This window comes from Mercenaria mercenaria, chromosome 15, assembly GCF_021730395.1.
Source record: "Mercenaria mercenaria strain notata chromosome 15, MADL_Memer_1, whole genome shotgun sequence".
In the NCBI taxonomy this organism is placed as follows: domain Eukaryota; kingdom Metazoa; phylum Mollusca; class Bivalvia; order Venerida; family Veneridae; genus Mercenaria; species Mercenaria mercenaria.
The window spans coordinates 8,211,849-8,234,983 of NC_069375.1; the positions used below are offsets into that span (position 1 = coordinate 8,211,849).

The following is a 23,135-nucleotide window of genomic DNA, read 5'->3' on the forward strand; positions in this document are numbered from 1 at the left end:
CTGTATCCTCTTCTTGTGCTGAAATATACATTCATATATATAACAAGGTCTGTACCCTCTTCTTGTGCTGAAATATACATTCATATATATAACAAGGTCTGTACTTTCTTCTTGTGCTGATATATACATCCATATATATAACAAGGTCTGTACTCTCTTCTTGTGCTGATATATACATCCATATATATAACAAGGTCTGTACTTTCTTCTTGTGCTGATATATACATCCATATATATAACAAGGTCTGTACCCTCTTCTTGTGCTCAAATATACATTCATATATATAACAAGGTCTGTACTTTCTTCTTGTGCTGATATATACATCCATATATATAACAAGGTCTGTACTCTCTTGTGCTGAAATATACATTCATATATATAACAAGGTCTGTACCCTCTTCTTGTGCTGAAATATACATTCATATATATATAACAAGGTCTGTACCCTCTTGTGCTGAAATATACATTCATATATATATAACAAGGTCTGTACCCTCTTGTGCTGAAATATACATTCATATATATAACAAGGTCTGTACTTTCTTCTTGTGCTGAAATATACATTCATATATATAACAAGGTCTGTACTCTCTCCTTGTGCTGAAATATACATTCTATAACAAGGTCTGTACCCTCTTCTTGTGCTGAAATATACATTCATATATATAACAAGGTCTGTACCCTCTTGTGCTGAAATATACATTCATATATATAACAAGGTCTGTACCCTCTTCTTGTGCTGAAATATACATTCATATATATAACAAGGTCTGTACCCTCTTCTTGTGCTGAAATATACATTCATATATATAACAAGGTCTGTACCCTCTTCTTGTGCTGAAATATACATCCACATATATAACAAGGTCTGTACCCTCTTCTTGTGCTGAAATATACATTCATATATATAACAAGGTCTGTACCCTCTTCTTGTGCTGAAATATACATTCAGTTATGGGACCTACACAGTGCATGTCAGATCATGACAGTGAACCAGTGTGTGAAGTTTCAATCCATTTTCATTAGTGGGTACTGAGATACCAGCTTACATACAAAACCTAACCAAGAATTTCTAAGTTGAAAAAGGGGCATAATTGTGTAAAAAAGCAAAATAGAGTTATGGAACCTGTGCAATGTAGGTCAGTTTATCACAGTGAATAAGTGTGTGAAGTTTCAATCCATTCCCACAGGTGGTTACTGAGATACCAGCTTACATACAAAACCTTAACCAACAATTTCTAAGTCAAAAAGGGGGCATAATTTTGTAAAAAAACAAAATAGAGTTATAGAACCTGTGCAATGTAGGTCCGTGTATCACAGTGAATAAGTGTGTGAAGTTTCAATCCATTCCCACAAGTGGTTACTAGGATACCAGCTTACATACAAAACCTTAACCAACAATTTGTAAGTCAAAAAGGGGGCATAATTTTGTAAAAAAGCAAAATAGAGTTATAGAACCTGTGCAGTGTAGGTCCGTGTATCACAGTGAATAAGTGGGTGAAGTTTCAATCCATTCCCACAAGTGGTTACTGAGATACCAGCTTACATACAAAACCTTAACCAACAATTTCTAAGTCAAAAAGGGGGTATAATTTTGTAAAAAAGCAAAATAGAGTTATGGAACCTGTGCAATGTAGGTCAGTTTATCACAGTGAATAAGTGTGTGAAGTTTCAATCCATTCCCACAAGTGGTTACTGAGATACCAGCTTACATACAAAACCTTCACCAACAATTTGTAAGTCAAAAAGGGGGAACCTGTGCATTGTAGGTCAGTTTATCACAGTGAATATTAAGTGTGTGAAGTTTCGATCCATTCCCACAAGTGGTTACTGAGATACCAGCTTACATACAAAACCTTAACCAAATCGGGACGCCGACGCGGACACTGACGCCAATGCATGGGTGAGTCCAATAGCTCTACTATTCTTTGAACAGTCGAGCTAAAAACTCAATGCGTAGCAATGATAAAGAGGAAAGAAGGTTATGTTCTGATTTGTTAAAGATCGGCAGACAGTTGGCTTGTATGTTACCAGATACAGGATTATAATTTGTCAAAGAAATCGGTTCTGGGTCAGAGTAAATTAGTAAGGATCTGCCTATGTGAGTTAATGCCCATAATTTTCCTTGCTATTTCCGATGTCTACCATTTAATAGGACAGCCCAGGGTTCCAGTGGCAACATGTTTTCAGCAAAACTGATAAAGCCATTGTTGCTGTCACCTCCCTGATTAACCGACAGCTATGAGAACAATCATATTTTTTTAATATTTAAACACATTTCAAGGATTTTGCATGTCAGAAACATGAAACAGAATTTCCTTTAAAGTAAACAGTAGATCTTGTGTGAACAAATCCAGTTAGAGCCGGAGATTGTAAAACTTGAGTTTGTGGGTTCAGTCCTCCAACATAACTTTTTTTAAAGTTCTCCCCATAACACATCTAAGACAGGTTAACGCCTGCATTTTTTTCATGTGGGTATTAAGAGTCGTTGACAAAAATGTTTATTTTGTTTTTTCATTGATTATATGATTTAACCATCATTACTATACATTACGGACAATTACCTTATCTCCACCATATAAACACAACTCCACATCTTCTACTCCCTCGTCACCAGGGAAACGGATACTGGACTGTATCAAGCTAACATAGTCCATCTTCCATTTCTCAATCTCAGCTTCCAAACACTGCAGCTTCCTGTTTTATACATTATAACCATCTAATTACATACACACAAAAATATCTTTTGGTTAAAACAACTTATTATAAAAAGAATGATCATAGGATATTCAACTGACTGAGTCCTAAACAAACTGACTTGCAATATTTGTTTTCTTTTGATAGTTACATTTAGTCTGAACCACAACCTGTTATCAAATCCTTTTCAGTTGGTGTGAACCATGATCTGTTCACTTATTCCTTGAAACTACCTTTAGTCGAAACTATGATCTTCGGAGTGACCAAAAACCTGAACCATGACCTGTGGACTTATTCCTCGACAATAACCTATAGCCTGAACTATGACCTGTGGACTAATTTCTCGAGAGTTACCTATAGCCTGAACCATGACCTGTGGACTTATTCCTCAACAGTTACCTATAGCCTGAACCCTGACATGTGGACTTATTCCTCGACAGTTACCTTTAGCCTGAACCATGACCTGTGAACTTATTCCTCAACAGTTACCTATAGTCTGAACCATGTCCTGTGGACTTATTCCTCAACAGTTACCTATAGCCTGAACCTGTGGGCAAGCTTTGGGGTGGATAAATTTTTCTCCAACTTACTTGATGAACTTAATTAACCTAGCATTTTCTATTCCTATTATACGAGATACACAATGAATAATGAATGATCAAGTAATTTCTATCATATGAGAAACACAATCAACCATCATAAGAGATACAAAACTGTTTAAGATCACTGGTAATTTCTGTCATCTATGTTTGGCATCCTCTGGACTACACCACTTACATGTTCTGTTCCTGATAGTGGCCTTGCTCTTGTAGCCTCAGCTTGGCAAGTTTTTTCACTTCTTCATTCAGGAATCTGTTCTGATTCTGTAAAACTCGTATCTTCTCCTGGAATTCTTTGTCCGCTTTCCTTAGCTTGCTTGGAGATCTGTGAAAGTATGTCATTTTCAAATGGAAAATGTCTAGGATACTGTAAACCTTTTTTATGGATACCAACACATTTGATTTTCAGACTGATAGAAAATATCACTGTAGGTGATTGAACCACCCACTAAACTACTTGTCTAAAATGCAAACACTATTACTGAAGGTGATATAGCCACCCATTAAATGCATGTCTTAATGGCTTTTTGAAAGGTTTTACATATAAACATTTACATAATGTACTCATAAAAGAGTTGATAGTACAAGAAGTTGAAAGCGTATTTTGTAAGTTTGTTTAGTATATAATTATAGAAAAAAGATTTGCATAATTATACAGCAAATCTATATTCACAAGATTTTCTTTCAGAAGTACTGATGACATAAATTTTCCAGGATATATCCAAACTTAAGAGAGTTCTAGACACTTCATGAATTCTTGCAGTTTGAGGTAATATATTACCAGTCTTTACAATGCTTCCCTTCTGACCTTCCTAGTTTCCTAGTAAACTGTCTAACAGAGATTTCTGAATAATTCTGAAGCATTTCATAAACATAATTTGATCTAGAGGCAATTTTTTATGTGTCTGACTTAATGTGCCGGAATATGGCACTGCAAGAATACTACATTTTTTTTTTTGGAATTCATGAATTCTGCTTCTCCCTCTCTCTGCAGGCTTCCCAAGGATATTCTTACAAATTTTATTAACACTAATAAGGCTCTAGCTTTTGCTAGAGGTCTTTGAAAACCAAATGCCGCATACTTATTTTTCTTGTCATCTTGTTTAGAGGTATCAGTGTTTTGTTCCTCGAGATATTTTATTGTGTCATCCTTCTGAAGTAGTAATTCTTGGTAACTTGTTTGTCTGTTCATAACTTTGGCAAGCTCACATTTTGTAGAACTGAAACAAACAAAAACTTTCAAATACATTTCATAGCACAGCTTTCATAGCACTGAAATAGAAAAATAAATAAATAAATATATTTCATAGCACTGAAACAGACATTAAATTCCAAAAGTAAATTCCATAGCATGGAAATAGACAAAAACTTCCAAACAATACATTTCACAGCACTGAAATAGACATAAACCTAAAAAAAAATACACTTCATAGCAATGAAATTCATTTAAGTTTTCAAAAGAGAATGGTGTCAAAAGTGTATAGGAAATACCTTCTGAAAATGCTTGACAGAATAATTCTATGTTAAAAAAATTACTTACTCCAAAAAAAGCAATCAGAAAAAACGTCAAAACAAAATGCGTATGTCCACTTGATGTTGATGATGTATGAACTAGATGTAAATTATGTAGAGAAGTGGAGTACACAAGGTAAAAGAGTAGTTGTAATACAGGGCTCCAGATAAGATGCGTATTAGCGTAAATTACGCTTTGAAATAATGCAAATATGCATGTCTGATAATTTTTATGTGTATAAAAACGTATATGAAATTGCAGAAACGCACGCAATAGCTTTTTACTAGCGTAAACAAAATCTGAATCTTCTGGATGCTTTACATAACATAGAACGGTCGGCATCAATCCTTCCACTTTGAACGTACACATGCATTGAATGGTACTCTATACACCTAGGTTAAATGTAATTATACACTCAATGCGTGCATAAATCAAAGTTGGGAATTAATATGGATAGTACATTAGTGTATTTTAAAGCAGTGTCGATTTAAAATATCAACTTCTAGTGCAGAGTAAACAACAAAAATATCTCTTTCTATGAATGTAACAAGAGCTGTCTCCATAGGATGACACATGCCCCTGATGGCACTTTGAATGAATAGTTATGGCCGATGTTAGAGTTTAGGACCTTTGACCTACGGACCTGGGTCTTGCATGCGACATGTCGTCTTACTGTGGTACACATTCATGCCCAATAATTTTAAAATCCATGCATGAATGACAAAGATATGGACCGGACACACCCATCAATGCACTATCATGAAATATGACCTTTAACGTCTAAGTGTGACCTTGACCTTTGAGCTACGGACCTGGGTCTTGCGCGCGGCACGTCGTCTTACTGTGGTACACATTCATGCCGAGTCATTTGAAAATCCATCTATGGATGACAAAGATATGGACCGGACACGAAAATTGCAGACAGACTGACAGACCGACAGACGGTTCATAAACTATATGCCTCCCTTCGGTGGTATAAAAAGTGAACAAACACTACGTATTTTTTAAACCAACTAAAATGATCCCCAAAACATAGTTAAAGGTATACTGAATATTCTATTGGATTCGGTAGCGAGGGTGAAGCCAAAACATGCCAAGGGAGAAAAAAAAGAAGCAAAAACTTTAATGCTGAATATTGAAACCGTATCAAACTGCAAGGGAACAAATTCACACCCAATAAATATGTTATAAAACCGATTTCTGGTTTTTCACATTTACAAATTCTCAGGAGTAAAATTCCTCCTAGTCAATTTCAGATTTTACCATTTTACTCATTCACAAAAATTATGAGGAGTAAATACTCATAGGCCAAAAAAACTATCTGGAGCCCTGTGTAATATCACAGAATCTAAGAACAAGGGCATTACTATAACAAGAGATCACAGAGTGATCTTGGCGCCCACCATTGTGCCATTTTTGAGTGCTACAAATTTCAAGCCTTAATGACTAGCTCAAGGTCAAATTTCATTTCCGTACACAACACTGTGCATGTGGTCCAAATTTGAAGGCTGTAGCTTGAGAAATGTGAAATAGGTCACTAGGCCAAAATCAAGATCAAATTACACTTCAGAACATAAATCTATGCATGTGGTCCAAATTTAAAGCCTGTACCTTCAAAAATGTGAATGTAGGTCAGTAGGTCAAGGTCAAAGTTTGTTTCGGTACACAATCCTATGCATGTGGTCTAAATTTGAAGCCTGTAGCTATAGAAATGTGAAAGTAGGTCACTAAGTCAATCTTAAGGTCAAAGTTCATTTCGGTATACAAAACTATGCAAGTTGTCCAAATTTGAAGACTGTAGCTCGAGAAATGTGAAAGTAGGTCACTAGGTCAAAATCAAGGTCAAATTTTATTTTGGAACACAGAAATATGCATGTGGTCCAAATTTGAAGCCTGTACCTTCAAAAATGTGAAAGTAGGTCACTAGGTCAATGTAAAGGTCAAGGTTTGTTTCAGTACACAAAACTATGCATGTGGTCCAAATTTGAAGGCTGTAGCTTGAGAAATGTGAAAGCAGGTCACTAGGTCAAAATCAAGGTCAAATTTCATTTCAGAACACGAAACTATGCATGTGGTCCAAATTTGAAGCCTGTACCTTCAAAAATGTGAAAGTAGGTCACTAGGTCAATGTCAAGGTCAACGTTTTTTTCAGTGCACAAAACTATGCATGTGGTCCAAATTTGAAGGCTGTAGCTACAGAAATGTGAAAGTAGGTCACTAGGTCAAAATCAAGGTCAACTCATGTCAAGGTTTATCTTGCCACTCAAAACCATACATGTTGTGCAAATCTGAATGTTGTAGGTTATTGACAAGAAGATTTTAAAAGCTTTTCCCTATACAAGTCTGTATGAACTATGTGACCACCAGGGCGGGGGCATATTTGACCCTAGGGGGATAATTTGAACAAACTTGGTAGAGAACCACTAGATGATGCTACATTACAAATGCCAAAGCCCTAGGCTTTGTGGTTTGGACCAGAAGATTTGCAAAGTTTTTCCCTATATAAGTCTATGTAAACCATGTGACCCCCGGGGCGGGGCCATATTTGACCCTAGGGGGATAATTTGAACAATTTTAGTAGAAGACCACTAGATGATGTCACATACAAAATAACAAAGCCCTAGGCCCTGTGGTTTTGAACAAGAGGTTTTTCAAAGTTTTTCCCTATATAAGTCTATATAAACCATGTGACCCCCAGGGTGGGGCCATATTAGATCTCAGGGAAATAATTTGAATTTGGTAGAGGACCACTAGATGATGCTTCATACCAAATATCAAAGCCCTAGGCTCTGTGGTTTTGGACAAGAAGATTTTCAAAGTTTTTCCCTATATAAATCTATGTAAATTATAGAAATAAACAAAGGGCCATAACTCATTCAAAAATTGTTGAACCAGTCTGATTTTCAGGGGGACACAACTAGGGTACCAATATATCATTCTGACAAAGTTTGGTCAAAATCCCCCGTGTAGTTTCTGAGGAGATGCAATAACGAGAAATTGTTAATGGAAGGACGGACGGAATGACGGACGAACGGACGGACGGACGGAAGGACGACGGACCACAGACGCAGAGTGATTTGAATAGCCCACCATTTGATGATGGTGGGCTTAAAATAGTAATCAGACATAGAAGTCCCAAAAACTTTGGTATGTCCACTTCATGTTTATCATTAGTCCGGCTACTGACTAGATAATCTTTTTCCCTTTTCTTCTAAAAACACTAGATAATCAAAGCCAAGAAAGTCAGAATATATAAGAGAAATGATTAAAAAATTTAAAAAGATTATCTAGTCAGTCGCATACACAAGGTTTTTCTTTGATTTGACCTAGTGACCTTGTTTTTGACCCCAGACGACCCATTTTCGAACCTGACCTAGATTTTATCAAGGTAATCATTCTGACCAAATTTCATGAAGATCAGTTGAAAAATACAGCCTCTATCGCATACACAAGCTAAATGTTGACAAATGACAGAGGACAGACAGATGACAGACAACAGACTCCGGACATCGAGTGATCACGATAAATCACCTGAGCACTGCTCAGTGCTCAGGTGAGCTAAAAATCGGCATAGTGCAAGAAAATGCATTCAGACATGTATGTCCCAACAATATGCCCATGTCCACATCATGCTGAAGATGTCCACAAAGTTTCTGATGAAAACTGTAAGAGAAGTTGAATATGAAAGAAAGTGTAACTGTCAGATCTACTGACAGATGGACAGACAGATCAAACACAATATGCCTCCTATGGGGGCCTCAAAAATAGATTTCATAGCACTAGACGTGACTAGATAAACCAAAGATATATTTCATCCAAGAGCTCCAGTAACCAAACATCACATTTATGGAAAACAATATTTATACTTCCTTAATTTCTGTAAAAAAAACAGTATTCCTTATCACTTATTCTGGTTCAAGCTTAAAGCTAACAGAAATAAAACTATTTTATTTTCCACACGAAACACATTTAACAAGGTAATCTTTGCACTACTGTTCTTCAGATCTTAAATAAATGACAGCTTTAGGAAAGTTTCAAGTTTTCTTAAAATTCTCAAGTAATCTTAATTCTGTAAAAGCTGATCTATTTCCCCCTTGAGACACTATTCTATCAGACTATTTGCTAAAAAAATCCTTTAAGTTTGCCTCAAGTAATTGTGTTTTAATTATTATAAACCTTCCCCTTTCTTTCTGTGACTGAATGCCAAAATAACTACCACACCTTTCTTTGTCTAAACATCTGATAACTACCACAGCTGTCTGGTAACTACCACAGCTGTCTGATAACTACCACAGTTGACTGATAACTACCACAGCTGTCTGATCACTACCACAGCTGTCTGGCAACTACCACATCTGTCTGATAACTACCACAGCTGTCTGATAACTACCACAGCTGTCTGGTAACTACCACAGCTGCCTGGTCACTACCACAGCTGCCGGATCACTACCACAGCTGACTGGTAACTACCACAGCTGACCGATAACTACCACAGCTGACTGGTAACTACCAAAGCTGACTGATAACTACCACAGCTGCCTGGTAACTACCACAGCTGTCTGATAACTACCACAGCTGACTGATCACTACCACAGCTGACTGGTTACTACCACAGCTGACTGATAATTACCACAGCTGACTGGTTACTACCATAGCTGACTGATAACTACCACAGCTGACTGGTAACTACCAAAGCTGTCTGGTAACTACCACAGCTGCCTGATAACTAAAACAGCTGCCTGATAACTATCACATCTGCCTGATAGCTACCACAGTTGCCTGATAACTACAACAGCTGCCTGATAACTATCACATCTGTCTGACAACTACCACAGCTGCCTGATAACTACCACATCTGATTGGTAACTACCAAAGCTGCCGGATAACTACCAATGCTGCCTGACAACTACAACAGCAGCCCTATAACTACCAATGCTGCCAGATTATAACAATAGCAGCCCTATAACGACCAATGCTGCCCAATAACAACAATAGCAGCCCTAAAACTACCAATACTGCCCAATAACTACAATAGCAGCCCTATAACTACCAATGCTGCCTGATAACTACAATAGCAGCCCTATAACTACCAATGCTGCTCGATAATTACAATAGCAGCCCTATAACTACCAATGCTGCCCGATAACTACAATAGCAGCCCTATAACTACCAACGCTACCAGATAACTACAATAGTAGTAAAATACAACAGCATTGGTAGTTATAGGGCTGCTATTGTAGTTGTCAGGCAGCATTGGTAGTTTTAGGGCTGCTATTGTAGTTATCGGGCATTGTTGGTAGTTATTGGGCAACTATTGTAGTAATCAAGCAGCGTTGGTAGTCATGGGCTGCTGTTGTAGTTATTGGGCAGCGTTGGTAGTTATTGGGCAACTATTGTAGTTACTGGGCAGCTGTTGTAGTTATTGGGCTGCTTTTGTTATTATCGGGCAGTGTTGGCAGTTATTGGGCAGCTGTTATAGTTGTCAGGCAGCATTGGTAGTTTTAGGGCTGCTATTGTAGTTATTGGGCAGCGTTGGTAGTTATTGGGCAACTATTGTAGTAATCGGGCAGCGTTGGTAGTTATGAGCAGCTATTGGGCTGCTGTTGTAGTTATTGGGCAGCGTTGGTAGTTATTGGGCAACTATTGTAGTTACTGGGCAGCTGTTGTAGTTATTGGGCTGCTTTTGTTATTATCGGGCAGTGTTGGCAGTTATTGGGCAGCTGTTTTAGTTGGCAGGCAGCATTGGTAGTTATAGGGCTGCTATTGTAGTTATCAGGCAGCATTGGTAGTTATAGGGCTGTATTGTAGTTATCTGGCAGTATTGGTATTGTAGTTATGTCTCCCACCACACAGTGGTGTGGGAGACGTATTGATTAACAGCTGCCCAATAACTGCCAACACTGCCTGATAATAACAAAAGCAGCCCAATAACTACAACAGCTGCCCAGTAACTACAATAGTTGTCCAATAACTACCAACGCTGCCCAATAACTACTACAGCTGCTTGGTAACTACAGTATTATTTAGGCATAATTAATATCAGATCTAACTTTGCCACTGGCATGGTGAAAACTTAGGTGCAGTTAAACAATTCACTGTTATTAAACAGAGTTTCATTACTGCACAAACAGCTTTCTTATACATCAACAGAAGCAAACAAATTATGTAAATCAGACAAATGCTGAAGTTCAATTTCTAAAGTATGGTTTTCCTTATAATGTGCATTACCATTAAAGTTAATTTAATAAACAAGAACTGAAATCCTTAATCCATACACAGTAATACATCCATTGCTCAGGTTGCAAGGGACGGACAAAACGCTTCAGTCATCCATGGTAATGGTTTCGAGCGCCCAAACTTATAGGCAAACTTTTATAGGAAATTAAGTTCACGTAATCTTTGGGTATGTATCAATCAGATAGAACTGTGATGTATAATAATAACACAATTTCAAAAACATACGGGCCGTTCAATGACAAAACCTGTATTACAGACAAAAATTAAAATAAAGATATGAAAACCATTTTGTAACTTTTCAAATTTTAAAATTTAAGAAAAATTATCTTTCTTATTTTAAGAGTAACAATGCTTTTAAGTAAGTAACCCAACAAATATAGAGACGTGATGTCATGAATGTTCTTATAGCAATATGATGTTGTCATGCATGAATTGTACTGAAATGACTATATAAGGCAAAAACTATGACATCCCTGTAGCTAAAAAATTACCACCTCTTCACTGTCCAATTTTATAATTCTTTCATCAGTTCTACTGTTTCTCGAAGTTCTAGGTAAACAGTCATGTTTTAAAATTCTTTGTACTTTTCCTTAATTGAATAGAGCTTCTGAAAAAAAATACCTTCCCAGTTAATGAAATCTGTAAATTTAAAAGATGTTTACCATAAGCTGTTTTCCCTTTTCAGTCAATAACTACAGCAGAGTCCCAGACATTATTTACAATATTTCCACGTAAAACAGTCTATCTAATTGTCTATATTCCAGAAACTTGAAGGTTTAACTGTATAAGAAACTCACATTGGCAATTATCAACATTAACTGGGCAAGCATGTTTAACAAGATACATCCATAAACATGAACTTATGACATGTTTGCATACCCAAAACAGCTATCTATGGTAAAACAAATGACCATTACCTGACAACAGCAATAGTTACATATGCTATACATTTCTATGTAAGAGATAATCCTATTACCAATGAAAAACATATCCAAATACGAAATAGATGGGCTTTTAGAGAATATTTCCAACATAGCCACCAAACCTCTAAAGTTTCTGACTTGCTAACTGTAATGGCAGAAAAAAAGCAAAACTCAGAGGGACATGCAGCTGACAAAGTTCAGTGTGGTTCATAAAAGTGTATATTTAATCCTATTAGATATTTGTGAGAATAAAGACAAAGTGGAGTGTGAACTGTGAGGATGGCCATTATTTCAAAGGGCTCATATCAGCGTATAATTTTATTGTATGCTGTTCACTAATGGTGACAAATGCCCCTGCAGCACCTTGACCTTTGACCTGGTGACCTTGACCTTTGACCCCAAAGTCAGTAGGGGTCGTGTACTAAATAAGTACTATCAGCATGTGAAGTTTGTAGGTCCTGGGTGCAGTGGTTCGCGAGTAAAGTGCCTTCATGCAAAAAGTTAACGTTGTGACGAACTAACAGACGGACAGTTGAAAACCAATATGCCTCCCTTCGGGGGTCATAAAAATGTGCAAGGTCAACAAGTGGAATTTTGCCTTTGTCTGCAGTCAGGGAAAATTTTTGTGACACATATCTCCGGAAGTGTTTGACCTACCATCATGAAATAGTATAGCAAACCTTACTCAACATTACAAGCTGCACTCCTGTGTTTCTGCTTTCAGCTCATTGAGCACAAAGTGTTCAAGGTGAGTTATTTTGATAGTTAGAGGCACATTTTTCCTATAGCACATATGATTAAATCTGATGAAACGTATCGACTGTCCTGGCAGTTCACACTCCACTTTTTCTTTATTTGCAACAGTCTCTTACAGAAGGGATAGCATAACTGTGACTATGGGTGCCTGTATATGTAAGATATATGACATTATACTTATCTATTTAAGATGATGACTGCATTGTTAAACATTCTTATTGCATGAAAGAAAAGCAATGAATATCATTAAAATATAAAAAATAGTAAAATGATGAAAACCTTTTTAAAATTTACATTGGAGCATTACAAATTTGACATAACTTCAAGCATTAGCCCCTACTATTTTGAGTTGTTTGTGAACTTGTGAACCAGTCAAATACTGTATACTGACCTGATCTCGAGACTGGATGATTATGACACAATAAAGTCTTGCGAGTTAAACCAGTGATTTTTTTTTTGGAAAAAATAAAGGTGCCTATGCCTGTTGAATTGGGAAAATAAGCGCGATAATGCCCAAAATTGGGAAAAAAACAGAAATATGTTTAATTTCCATACTAAGTGATATAAATCTCTACATTTCCTAACTGAATGTTGTTTGAAAGGTCTACATTTTTTCAAAACCACTTTTGCATTTAAAATCATGAAATTTAAGGGTGGTAAAATTAATTAAGACACCAATACAACTTACAAAAATTGTATTTTTCAATTTTCAGTTCATGCCCTTGAAATTTGAAAACGTCCGAAATTTTGACTATCCGAAAATCAGTACATTCGCGCCAATTTTGATCTCCAATTTTTCAAAAACTAGGAGAGATATCGTAATTTTTCATTATCATAAATGCTTAACTGGCATAATGGAACATATTTAAACCGAATGAAGTCAATATTTCTCTTGAAAATCGCTAATGTTTTGTTTGTCACGTATGTATTTTCGTGACGGTAACCTTGTTGCAATTTTGATCTCAAAAAGGACGTTTTTGATGTCATTTCTGCCAATTTCATGTTAGATATCGCAGATCTCACACCCGAATATAAACTGTTACATTTTGGAAATAAAATCTTTTAATTTGAGGGGAAAAAACACCTCTTTTTGGGGGGAAAAACTGACAATTGTTTTTGGAACTGCCAAAATTCGGCAGTAAAAATAGGCAAAAAAAATCACTGTAAACTGTGCAGTAGAATGTTTTTACAAGTTCATGCATAAAATAAAAAATTAAAAATCAACACAAAAGCTCATGATACAGTTCCAGAAAATTATATATCTTTTTTGTCTGAAACGTTGAGAGGTCTCAGACTCTCTGTATGTAGGAATTATGGACACCTTCAACTTGATGTTACAGCTCAAAGCAACAGTTTAAACCCTAGTGTATCTGAAGAGCCTGTATTCAACGAGACAGGCATTCAATATTAGCATACATCTTTATCCAGACTCTATCCCCTACTGTAAAGTGAGTACCTATATCAGGATTGAATCCCTTGCTCTGACGTTAGCATACTCTAATACCTAAATACAATTCCAACCTTTGCCTAGATAAAAGCTTACTACACACGAAGTTTGGTGATAACAGATGTACTCAAACTGAAGATACCGAGCCAAAACCATTTTTCTATTTTCAGTTTTACTGACCGGGACACTGAACCCAGCGGCCCCTAATGCACTGAGCAGGAAAAAAAATTCTGTCTTAAGTGACAGTCATCTTGGCCATGACCTGTGTGATCTCTTATATGATCCAAATCTTTGTCTTGGTGAAAACTAACTATATACCATGTTTGATGTCAATGGGTGTTCCCAAACCAAAGATACTGAGTGAAAATCCTTTTTCTGCTTTAAGTAATAGTGACCTTGACCCTGACCTGAGTGACCCCGCAAATATTACATCAACTTTTGTCTCAATAAAAGCTTTCTACAGAAGTAAAGATACTGAGTGGAAACAATTTTTCTATTTTTAGTATTACTGACCCTGACATTGACCCCAGTGGCCCCTAATGTATCTCCATATAGGCCGACTACATATCAAGTTTCATCATGGTATCACATTCCTAACTTAAGTTACTGAGCAGCAGCAGAAATATTTTCTGTCTTAAGTGAGTCATCTTGGCCATGACCTGTGTGATCTCTTATATGATCCCAATCTTTGTCATTTTCTGTTTTTAGTCGTAGTGACCTTGACCCTGACCTGAGTGACCCCCATATATAACTTCAACTTTTGTCACAATAAAAGCTTTCTATCGAAGTAAAGATACTGAGAGGCAATAATTTTTCAATGTTACTTCAACTAAGCTACCTTTAAAGTAAACTTTCAACATTATACCTCAGTTCCAACCCATATTACTGAATGGAAACCACTTTTCCTTCTTTCTAGTGACAGTGACCTTTACCTTGATCTGATTGAGTAGAAACCATCTACTTGATGTTGTCCACATTCCCCATTCTAATAGCCAAGCTTGTTTGTTCAAACATTAATAAAAGAAATTAGTTTTGCAAAATGTACATGATATCATTTAGGCACAAAATGATGCTATTATAAAGTAAGATAAAAACTCTTATATAAAAATTACTAAATTAAAGCAAGACAAAATTTAATACATGAACCAAAAAGCAAAATAATTCTGTGAAATAATGAAAAGCAGAAAAGGATACAAGAAATAAAGCATTAATAACAGCTAGCGTGTTAAATGAAATTAATGATTTGCTGATTTGCAAGGTAAATATCATAGAAGCAAGACAGTGGAAAAAATGATATACAACAGGGCCATAATGGCCCTTAGTTGCTCACCTGACCTTTACTATTTGACCTTGAATGTATGTATGTAAGAGAAAATGTCAAAGGATGCCAAACACTGGACCATCCACTTATACGGAACGTTTAGGTGAGCTAAAAAGCAAGATTACAGCCAGGTGAACTAAAAAGCAAGATTACAACAACATAATATTACTGTACGAGACTATGAAATAAAAGCAAGACTGTTATATAATAGAGAATAAAGATAGGTAAAGCCCAAGCATTATTAGATAATGAAGTACTACTATGAGTATATGGTTTGATAATGAAAAAGCAAATCATATAGGAATAATAGCAAGCTTCTAAGGTTCAAGCTATTTTCTTACATCAGTTCCCGTTCAAGTTCTCCTAAACGAGATATTAACTCCTGCGGTGTACCCTCGCCTCTCTCAATAGCCGAGTCACTCGACGCAGATCGGGAACTGTACATATAAACATATAAACATAAGATGAAGCTTATTTAATTAGTGAACAATTAAAGCATTGCTCAGATTCTATCAACGATTCAAACCAGCTGAAAAAAAAATCTGTGCCTTTAAGAAACCTAAAGCATGTAGTAAAGTATCTACTGTGAAAAGTTTTTGATCACTAATTGACATTCCTGTGAAATGTGTTAAATTGAATCTCATTAAACAAATATATTTCCCATTTACATTGTCTCAGAAAGCAGAAATCTACAAATGCCTCCATGAAATAGCCCTGTACGAGTTCAAAGAATATAAATATGACATATAAGCTTATAATTTTTAATGACAACATAATGTCCAGTGTTGCACTAAGATGAAAGAACAGGTATATCTGTATATGAAAGTATAAATCAACAATGTCTCCAGCTCAAGTTTTTCATACTGGCTGCACTTTATGGGAGACTTCTCGTTATTTTCGCCTTAACTGGCAGACAGCTGCTATCTGATGCTATTCTTGTAAGACCTTGTAATCCTAGCACCTTATTTCTTTTACATAACGCACTTTTGTAAACCTTTCTTGTCTGAGAAACATAACTGACACTAAAACTTAGGAACTAAGACTGGCTGTTACTTAGAAACTCAGTTGAGGAGACTATCTGACTTTGGAGATGCTGATGATCCTAGAAAAAGCAAGTGTACCAAGGAAATGATGTATTATAACCTTTCAATGTCTGGTTGCATGGCTTTCTTCAAAAAGTGTGCAAGTTCCCTGGAAACAATGTGCTACATTGAAATTGTGTACTTTGGAAACAAAGTGTAACATAGAAACTGCTTTCTTGAAAACAATGTGTAACATGAAACCTATGTTCCTATGAAACAACTTGTAAAAGGGAAATTGTGTTCCTTGTTACATTGTGTAACATGAAATCTGTGTTCCTTATAAATAATGTGTAACATTGAAACTGTTGTTCTTGGAAACAATGTGTAACATGGAAACAATTGTTCTTGGAAACAATGTGTAACATGGAAACAATTGTTCTTGGAAACAATGTGTAACATGGGGTGTTCCTTGAAAACAATATGTAACAGGGAAACTGTATTCAAGAAAACAATCTATAAAAAGGAAACAGTGTTCTTTGAGACAATGTGCAACATAAAAATTGTGTTCCTTGGAAACAAAGCGAACAGAGAAACTGTACTTCTTTGAAACACAGGGAACCATATTCAGTGAAGAAAATTTGAAGCATTCAATGATGTGGATAATGTGTTCCTTGGGAACAAAGTGTAACGTGTATAATCAGTTCTTCATTCTAATAGATTCTATGTATCTCTTGCAGTCTCTACCATATATGACCTTTTTAAGAAAATGGTGTTCCTTGTAAACAATATGCTCCTGTTAACTTGCAAGTCTCTTAGAAACAATTTGTCCCTTTGACAAAGGAGTTGATTCCTTGATTTTTAATATTTTAAACTTATCAACAATTCAAGATGTATTTGCATAAATTGCTCCCAACTTTACAGCAGGAGGTTGTTCAGTTAGGGAAGTGCTTTTTTTTCTGCCAATGAAATCAATGACAGTAGAGTTTGACCAATGAAACTGCTTCAACGATTTCTTGCTGTAGCAATAAGCTGCCAAGGCCACATCCTGCCACTCAAAAACAAATGACTATCAATGCAGGAGTACAACACTTAATCATACCTTACTTTTTAGCAGACTCACATCTGTATTTCATGTTTAAATACACCTAAAGTCAAAATTCATCTTTAGCAAACTTAGTTAAAATAATCACTTACAGAGTTAAAAACCAAAGCATTGTTTTCAGTTATGTTAATCCAAGTTTTAGTTCACTTTGCCTGCAACAGGTCCATATACATTACAAATCTGTCTAACAGCTTGCCTTTCACACTTGTGTATGATTCATTTAACAACATGCTTTTCTATAAATTGATTGTTTAAGAGCAACATATGGCACAAGTGTGTAAAAACAAGGATATATATCACAGAATAGAATATGTCACATTTGGTATATATTAGCTTTGAGAACTTTTTTATGTTTCCATACAAGCCATATCTGATCAACTGTTCACATCAATAGTTGTTGAGGCATACAGTCAATTCTAACACGACCAGCAAATAACCTACATACATGACTGTAGAGCTAAATCTATCTCGGGTTATTCTGCAATAAACCACTCGCGTGCAATGATGTCATCCAATCCAGGTGTGTAGCACAGTCATAAAAAGTACTTACCATTTTTTCTAACACTGTTGATACTAGTATGTCGTGTTAGAATCGAAATAACAAGTTCCCAAGTGTGATTTATCGTAGAATAACCCGAGTTTTTCGTTCTTATGCAAAACAATATATCACTCAGACCTACGGCCTTTGTGATATATTTTTACGCATAAGAACTCAAAACTCGGGTTATTCTACGATAAACCACGTTTGGGAACTTATTATTTCTTAAATAATCACTCAGAAACAGTTGCCTGTTATGCTAATCTGAGTAAAAAACGTGTACTAGATTATGACAACATGTTAATCTGTGTAAAAACGTGTACATGTTAATCTGTGCAAAAAAGTGCAAAATTACAACAGCATGTTGATAAGAGTATCAAGATGTGTGCCAATCAGACACAGGTGCCTCAACTTCCAGTCACTGTAAATGGTTTCATGACTCTAGGTGAAATAATTTTCAAGACATATGCAACACAAACATTTAAGCACTTTTTTCCCAAGTTAAGGACCATAACTCTTGTCTAGCTGAAGGAGAGCCCAAAGAGAACACCAGGCGCACAACTTTATCTGCTCTAAAACAATCCTCTGTTGTTGTTTTTTTACTTTAATTCAAGAACAATTTGAGATACATGAGACACAAACTTTTATGCCCTGAATATAATTTTTGATAAAGTCAAGTGACATAACCCTGGTCTGGCTGAATGAAATCTCAAACTTTTAAGCACTTTGAGTATTTTTTAAGTAAAGGACCATAACTCTGGTCTGGCTGAGTGAAATCCCAAACAGAATACCAGGTGCACAACTTAACTTGCTAAATAATAATCCCCTAGTACTTTAAGACTCTAATTCAAACACTTTTTGGGATGCACTGGACACAAACTTGTATATCCTTTATGCATATTTTTGACTTAATGAAGGGCCCTAACTCTGGTCTGACTGAAAGAAATCCCAAACAAAGCCTCATGCTAAATAATATTCCTATTATGTTTAATTCTGATATCCTGAAACAATGATATACATGTAATGTTTTAGAAATCAATTTATAGAAACTTTTATTCAATGTCGCTTGAATTAAAGAAGAGCAAGAGTATTTGTCATATTTTAAAGAATTGAAATAATCAGAAAAACTTGTTTTAAGCTCACAATCACTGACTATAAAATTAGATAATATTAGAAAACAAGCAAAAGAAGTGGTTTTGTCACACTTGCATGGTCAAACCATAACACTACAACTTCTTTTGGTCAGGTGACAATGTTTTCTTTCAACAAATAAGAGGTTAACATTTTATAATACTTGAAATTTACTTAAACACAGTCACAACCACACAATGTCAGCTCATAGTAGGTATATTTTAAGGCTTATTTGACAGGAGCTGCAAGTTCAAGATACAAAGTTTCAAGTGAATAAAGAAGTGACTCTTTTAGTTACAACTATGGGTATAAGCTGCTTTCTCTTTGTTTATGATGATGAGGTGACTGTCGTAAGCAACATGTTTTCTTGTTTACGTATTCTTGATAAAATGTCATGAAAACCTGTATCTACCATATGAGTCCCCAAAAGTTGTTTTGCCATTTAAAACAACAAAAATCATTATATTCCACACTACAATTGTAATTCAAGTTGTTGACATGTCAGAATTGTCAGCTGAACATGTTACTGAAACATCCTCTCATTATTTCTAGTATTTTCAAATGAATGCATTATACAATGTATAGATATAACACTGACACCTGTACAAAGATTTTAATTTTTTTAAAGTTTCATGTCAGGAACTTGCATTTTTAATATCTCATATTACATTATAATATGGCCAACCTTAAAAATAAAACGTGTTCCCATGCCAGTCTTTTAATACATTTTTTTTTTTAAAGATACATTTCCAATTACCTAAAATAACAACATGTGATTTAAAATTCATTTTGTTCTGTCTACATTATAACACCAATTTTTCAGCAATATTAAAATGGCTCTGTAACCTTTATCATCAGTTTGATTTGAAAGAATCAACTTCGTAGTAACTTACATTCTTTTAGAAACAGAACCCATACATCATAAAAATAGTATTTTTTACATATTTGTGATAAAATATTTTCGGTAAGGGCAAATGTGTGGGTAGGTATTATGGCTGGGGGGGAAACAAACAATATCTTATTTTAAGCCTAATTAAAAGATACATATGTCCAGTTTATCAAGCTGTAACTCCTTAAAATTTGCCAACGTCATTCATTCAGAAATGTTCTGCACATGACAGCTACATGTAACGAGTGAGACAAGATAATTATACCTAGCACTGCGCCTGTCAGCGCTGGAAGCTGCCGAGGGAAATCTACGTGATTGGATCACGTGACCTAATACAGCATGCTGAAGTTTCTTCCAGTTCTGACTAAGGACACGCCCTTTCTGACGATGAAACTCAATCTCTCGTCCAAACACATCATCACTGAAATTATAGTCAATTTTATTAGAGTTTTCATGCTGACAGTAATGTAGTTATAGTTTTCTATCATAACTGTAATATAGACAGTTTTTACTTTGTGACAAGATTAGCTTTTGTGACTGCACAGCGTCCGTCGGTCCGTGCGTAAACTTCTGCTTGTGACCACTCTAGAGGTCACAATTTTCATGAGATCTTTATGAAAGTTGGTCAGAATGTTCATCTTGATGATATCTAAGTTCGAAACTGGGTCACATGCGATCCAAAACTAGGTCAGTATGTCTAAAAATAGAAAAACCTTGTGACCTCTCTAGAGGCCATACTTTTCAATGGATCTTCATGAAAGTTGGTCAGAATGTTTACCTTGATGATATCTTGGTCAAGTTTGAAACTGGGTCATGTGCCATCAAAAACTAGGTCAGTAGGTCAAATAATAAAAAACCATGTGACTTCTCTAGAGGCCATATTTTTCACGGGATCTGTATGAAAGTTGGTTTGAATGTTCATCTTGATGATATCTAGGTCAAGTTCGAAACTGGGTCAACTGCTATCAAAAACTAGGTCAGTAGGTCAAATAATACAAGAACCTTGTGACCTGTCTAGAGGCCATATTTTTCATGGGATCTGTATGAAAGTTGGTCTGAATGTTCATCTTGATGATATCTAGGTCAAGTTTGAACTGGGTCAACTGTGGTCAAAAACTAGGTCAGAAGGTCTAAAAATAGAAAAATCTTGTGACCTCTCTAGAGGCCATACTTTTGAATGGATCTTCATGAAAATTAGTCAGAATGTTCATCTGGATGATATCTTGGTCAAGTTCGAAACTGGGTCACGTGTCTTCAATAACTAGGTCAGTAGGTCAAATAATAGAAAAACCTTGTGACCTCTCTAGAGGCCATATTTTTCAATGGATCTTCATGAAAATTGGTCAGAATTTTTATCTTGATTCTTGATGATATCTAGGTCAGGTTCAAAACTGGGTCACATGAGCTCAAAAACTAGGTCACTGTGTCAAATAAGAGAAAAAAACGACGTCATACTCAGTTCAAAACTGGGTCATGTGGGGACAGGTGAGCGATTCAGGACCATCATGGTCCTCTTGTTTTATAGTTGTAACCTTTCAAAACAGTTCAACACTGTAATGTTTACTTTCACATTATCACTATAATATAGTATATACAATTACTGAATGGCTTCAGACCTCAAGCAACAGATCTAACTATTGACCGTTAAGCCATTCACTAAGTGTATATCATCACTGTGACATAGTCAGTATTACCATTGTTATGATGCTTCACTATTAATTAGAAAATTGCTAATGAATGTTTAACAAGAGAATAGAGGGTAGACTTGCAGAACAACAATAATCTACATTATAGTCAGAAGTGTAACCAATGACAACATGTGAATTCTGGACAATGTGAATATGTTCATGTAAAATTGCAAAACATGAATGATGAAAAAATCCAATCTATTGTAAAAAGGGTTTGATTCTTCTCAGGAATAAATGACTTTTCTCTCTCTAAGCTCATCTGGAGTTGGAGATAATGTAAACCTTTTCAGAAAATGCTACCGGGTAGGACTATAAAGCAATGTCAATGCTATTTCAAAGGGAAAAAAAACTGATATTGATGTCAATGTGGAAATGTATGAATGCTCAACAAAACTGCCAAATCTTCAATGTATAGATATATCATAACTACTGTTACACTTTAATACAGTGATTATCAAGCTAATTCTTTCAGGCAAACATTTTTTCTGTAACAGAAAGCAAAACAGTTACTGAGAAAGCATTAAGTCATTTTAAGTTTTTTGTATCATGCAGGATTTTAGTCCTGTTAAAGAGAATTCCTATATTTTTTTTCCTTTCATAGATTTTTTTCAAATTCACATATATGATAGGAAAATTAGTGCTGAAAACAATGAACAAATAAAAACAATGGGTCACCAGGCTTGTTTTTGTGAAAAATTGTTTTGAACTCACCCACTATTGCTGAAACTGCCAGCGATTTTTCAACATTTTCATAATTTTCTGCTTTTTTGTAAATACCGACCAAAATATACATCAAGACAGCACGATAAGATTTATTTTTATTACAGATTTTATTATATACTTATTTGATATCATAGTCATATTTGTAATACTATATCCTTACAATAATGGGTACAAATGAAAAAATAATATTGTTTCATATTCACTTTTGTGAACGTTTTTCAATGAAAAATACCTATAAAGAAGAATATATTTTTAAATTTTGAAAAAACTCTTTCATAGAATTTTTTCCTGTTTTTCTTGTGTATAAATAATTGTATTGTGAGCATAAAAATGGCTTAAAATGTATGGGTCACCAGGCTAAATTTTATGTTAAGACCGCTTGAATACAACACCTGTTCGGACGAAAAATGGTGCAAACCTGACCAAACTGATTACATGTATATATGCTAGAAGTCATAAAAAAGTTTTAAAAATTCTTAATTCTTTCTATAATTGAATACTAAATATTCTGAAATGTGATATTGTCTTATCAGTACTAAGTCAATTGT

General features: G+C 35.4%; 1 protein-coding gene across 5 annotated transcripts in view; it reads right to left on the reverse strand.

Annotated features, from left to right (window-relative positions):
* LOC123534907 (uncharacterized) overlaps nucleotides 1-23,135 on the reverse strand; it is a 233,292-nt gene that overhangs the window by 104,127 nt on the left and 106,030 nt on the right. For all 5 annotated transcript variants that reach the window (XM_053524488.1, XM_053524491.1, XM_053524487.1 and 2 more), the window contains 5 exons: nucleotides 20,442-20,597; nucleotides 15,836-15,931; nucleotides 4,380-4,517; nucleotides 3,476-3,622; nucleotides 2,566-2,698 (listed from right to left, as the gene is read on the reverse strand). In XM_053524488.1, the coding sequence (XP_053380463.1) occupies nucleotides 2,566-2,698; nucleotides 3,476-3,622; nucleotides 4,380-4,517; nucleotides 15,836-15,931; nucleotides 20,442-20,597 (670 nt within the window). The remainder of the gene's footprint in view (nucleotides 1-2,565; nucleotides 2,699-3,475; nucleotides 3,623-4,379; nucleotides 4,518-15,835; nucleotides 15,932-20,441; nucleotides 20,598-23,135) is intronic.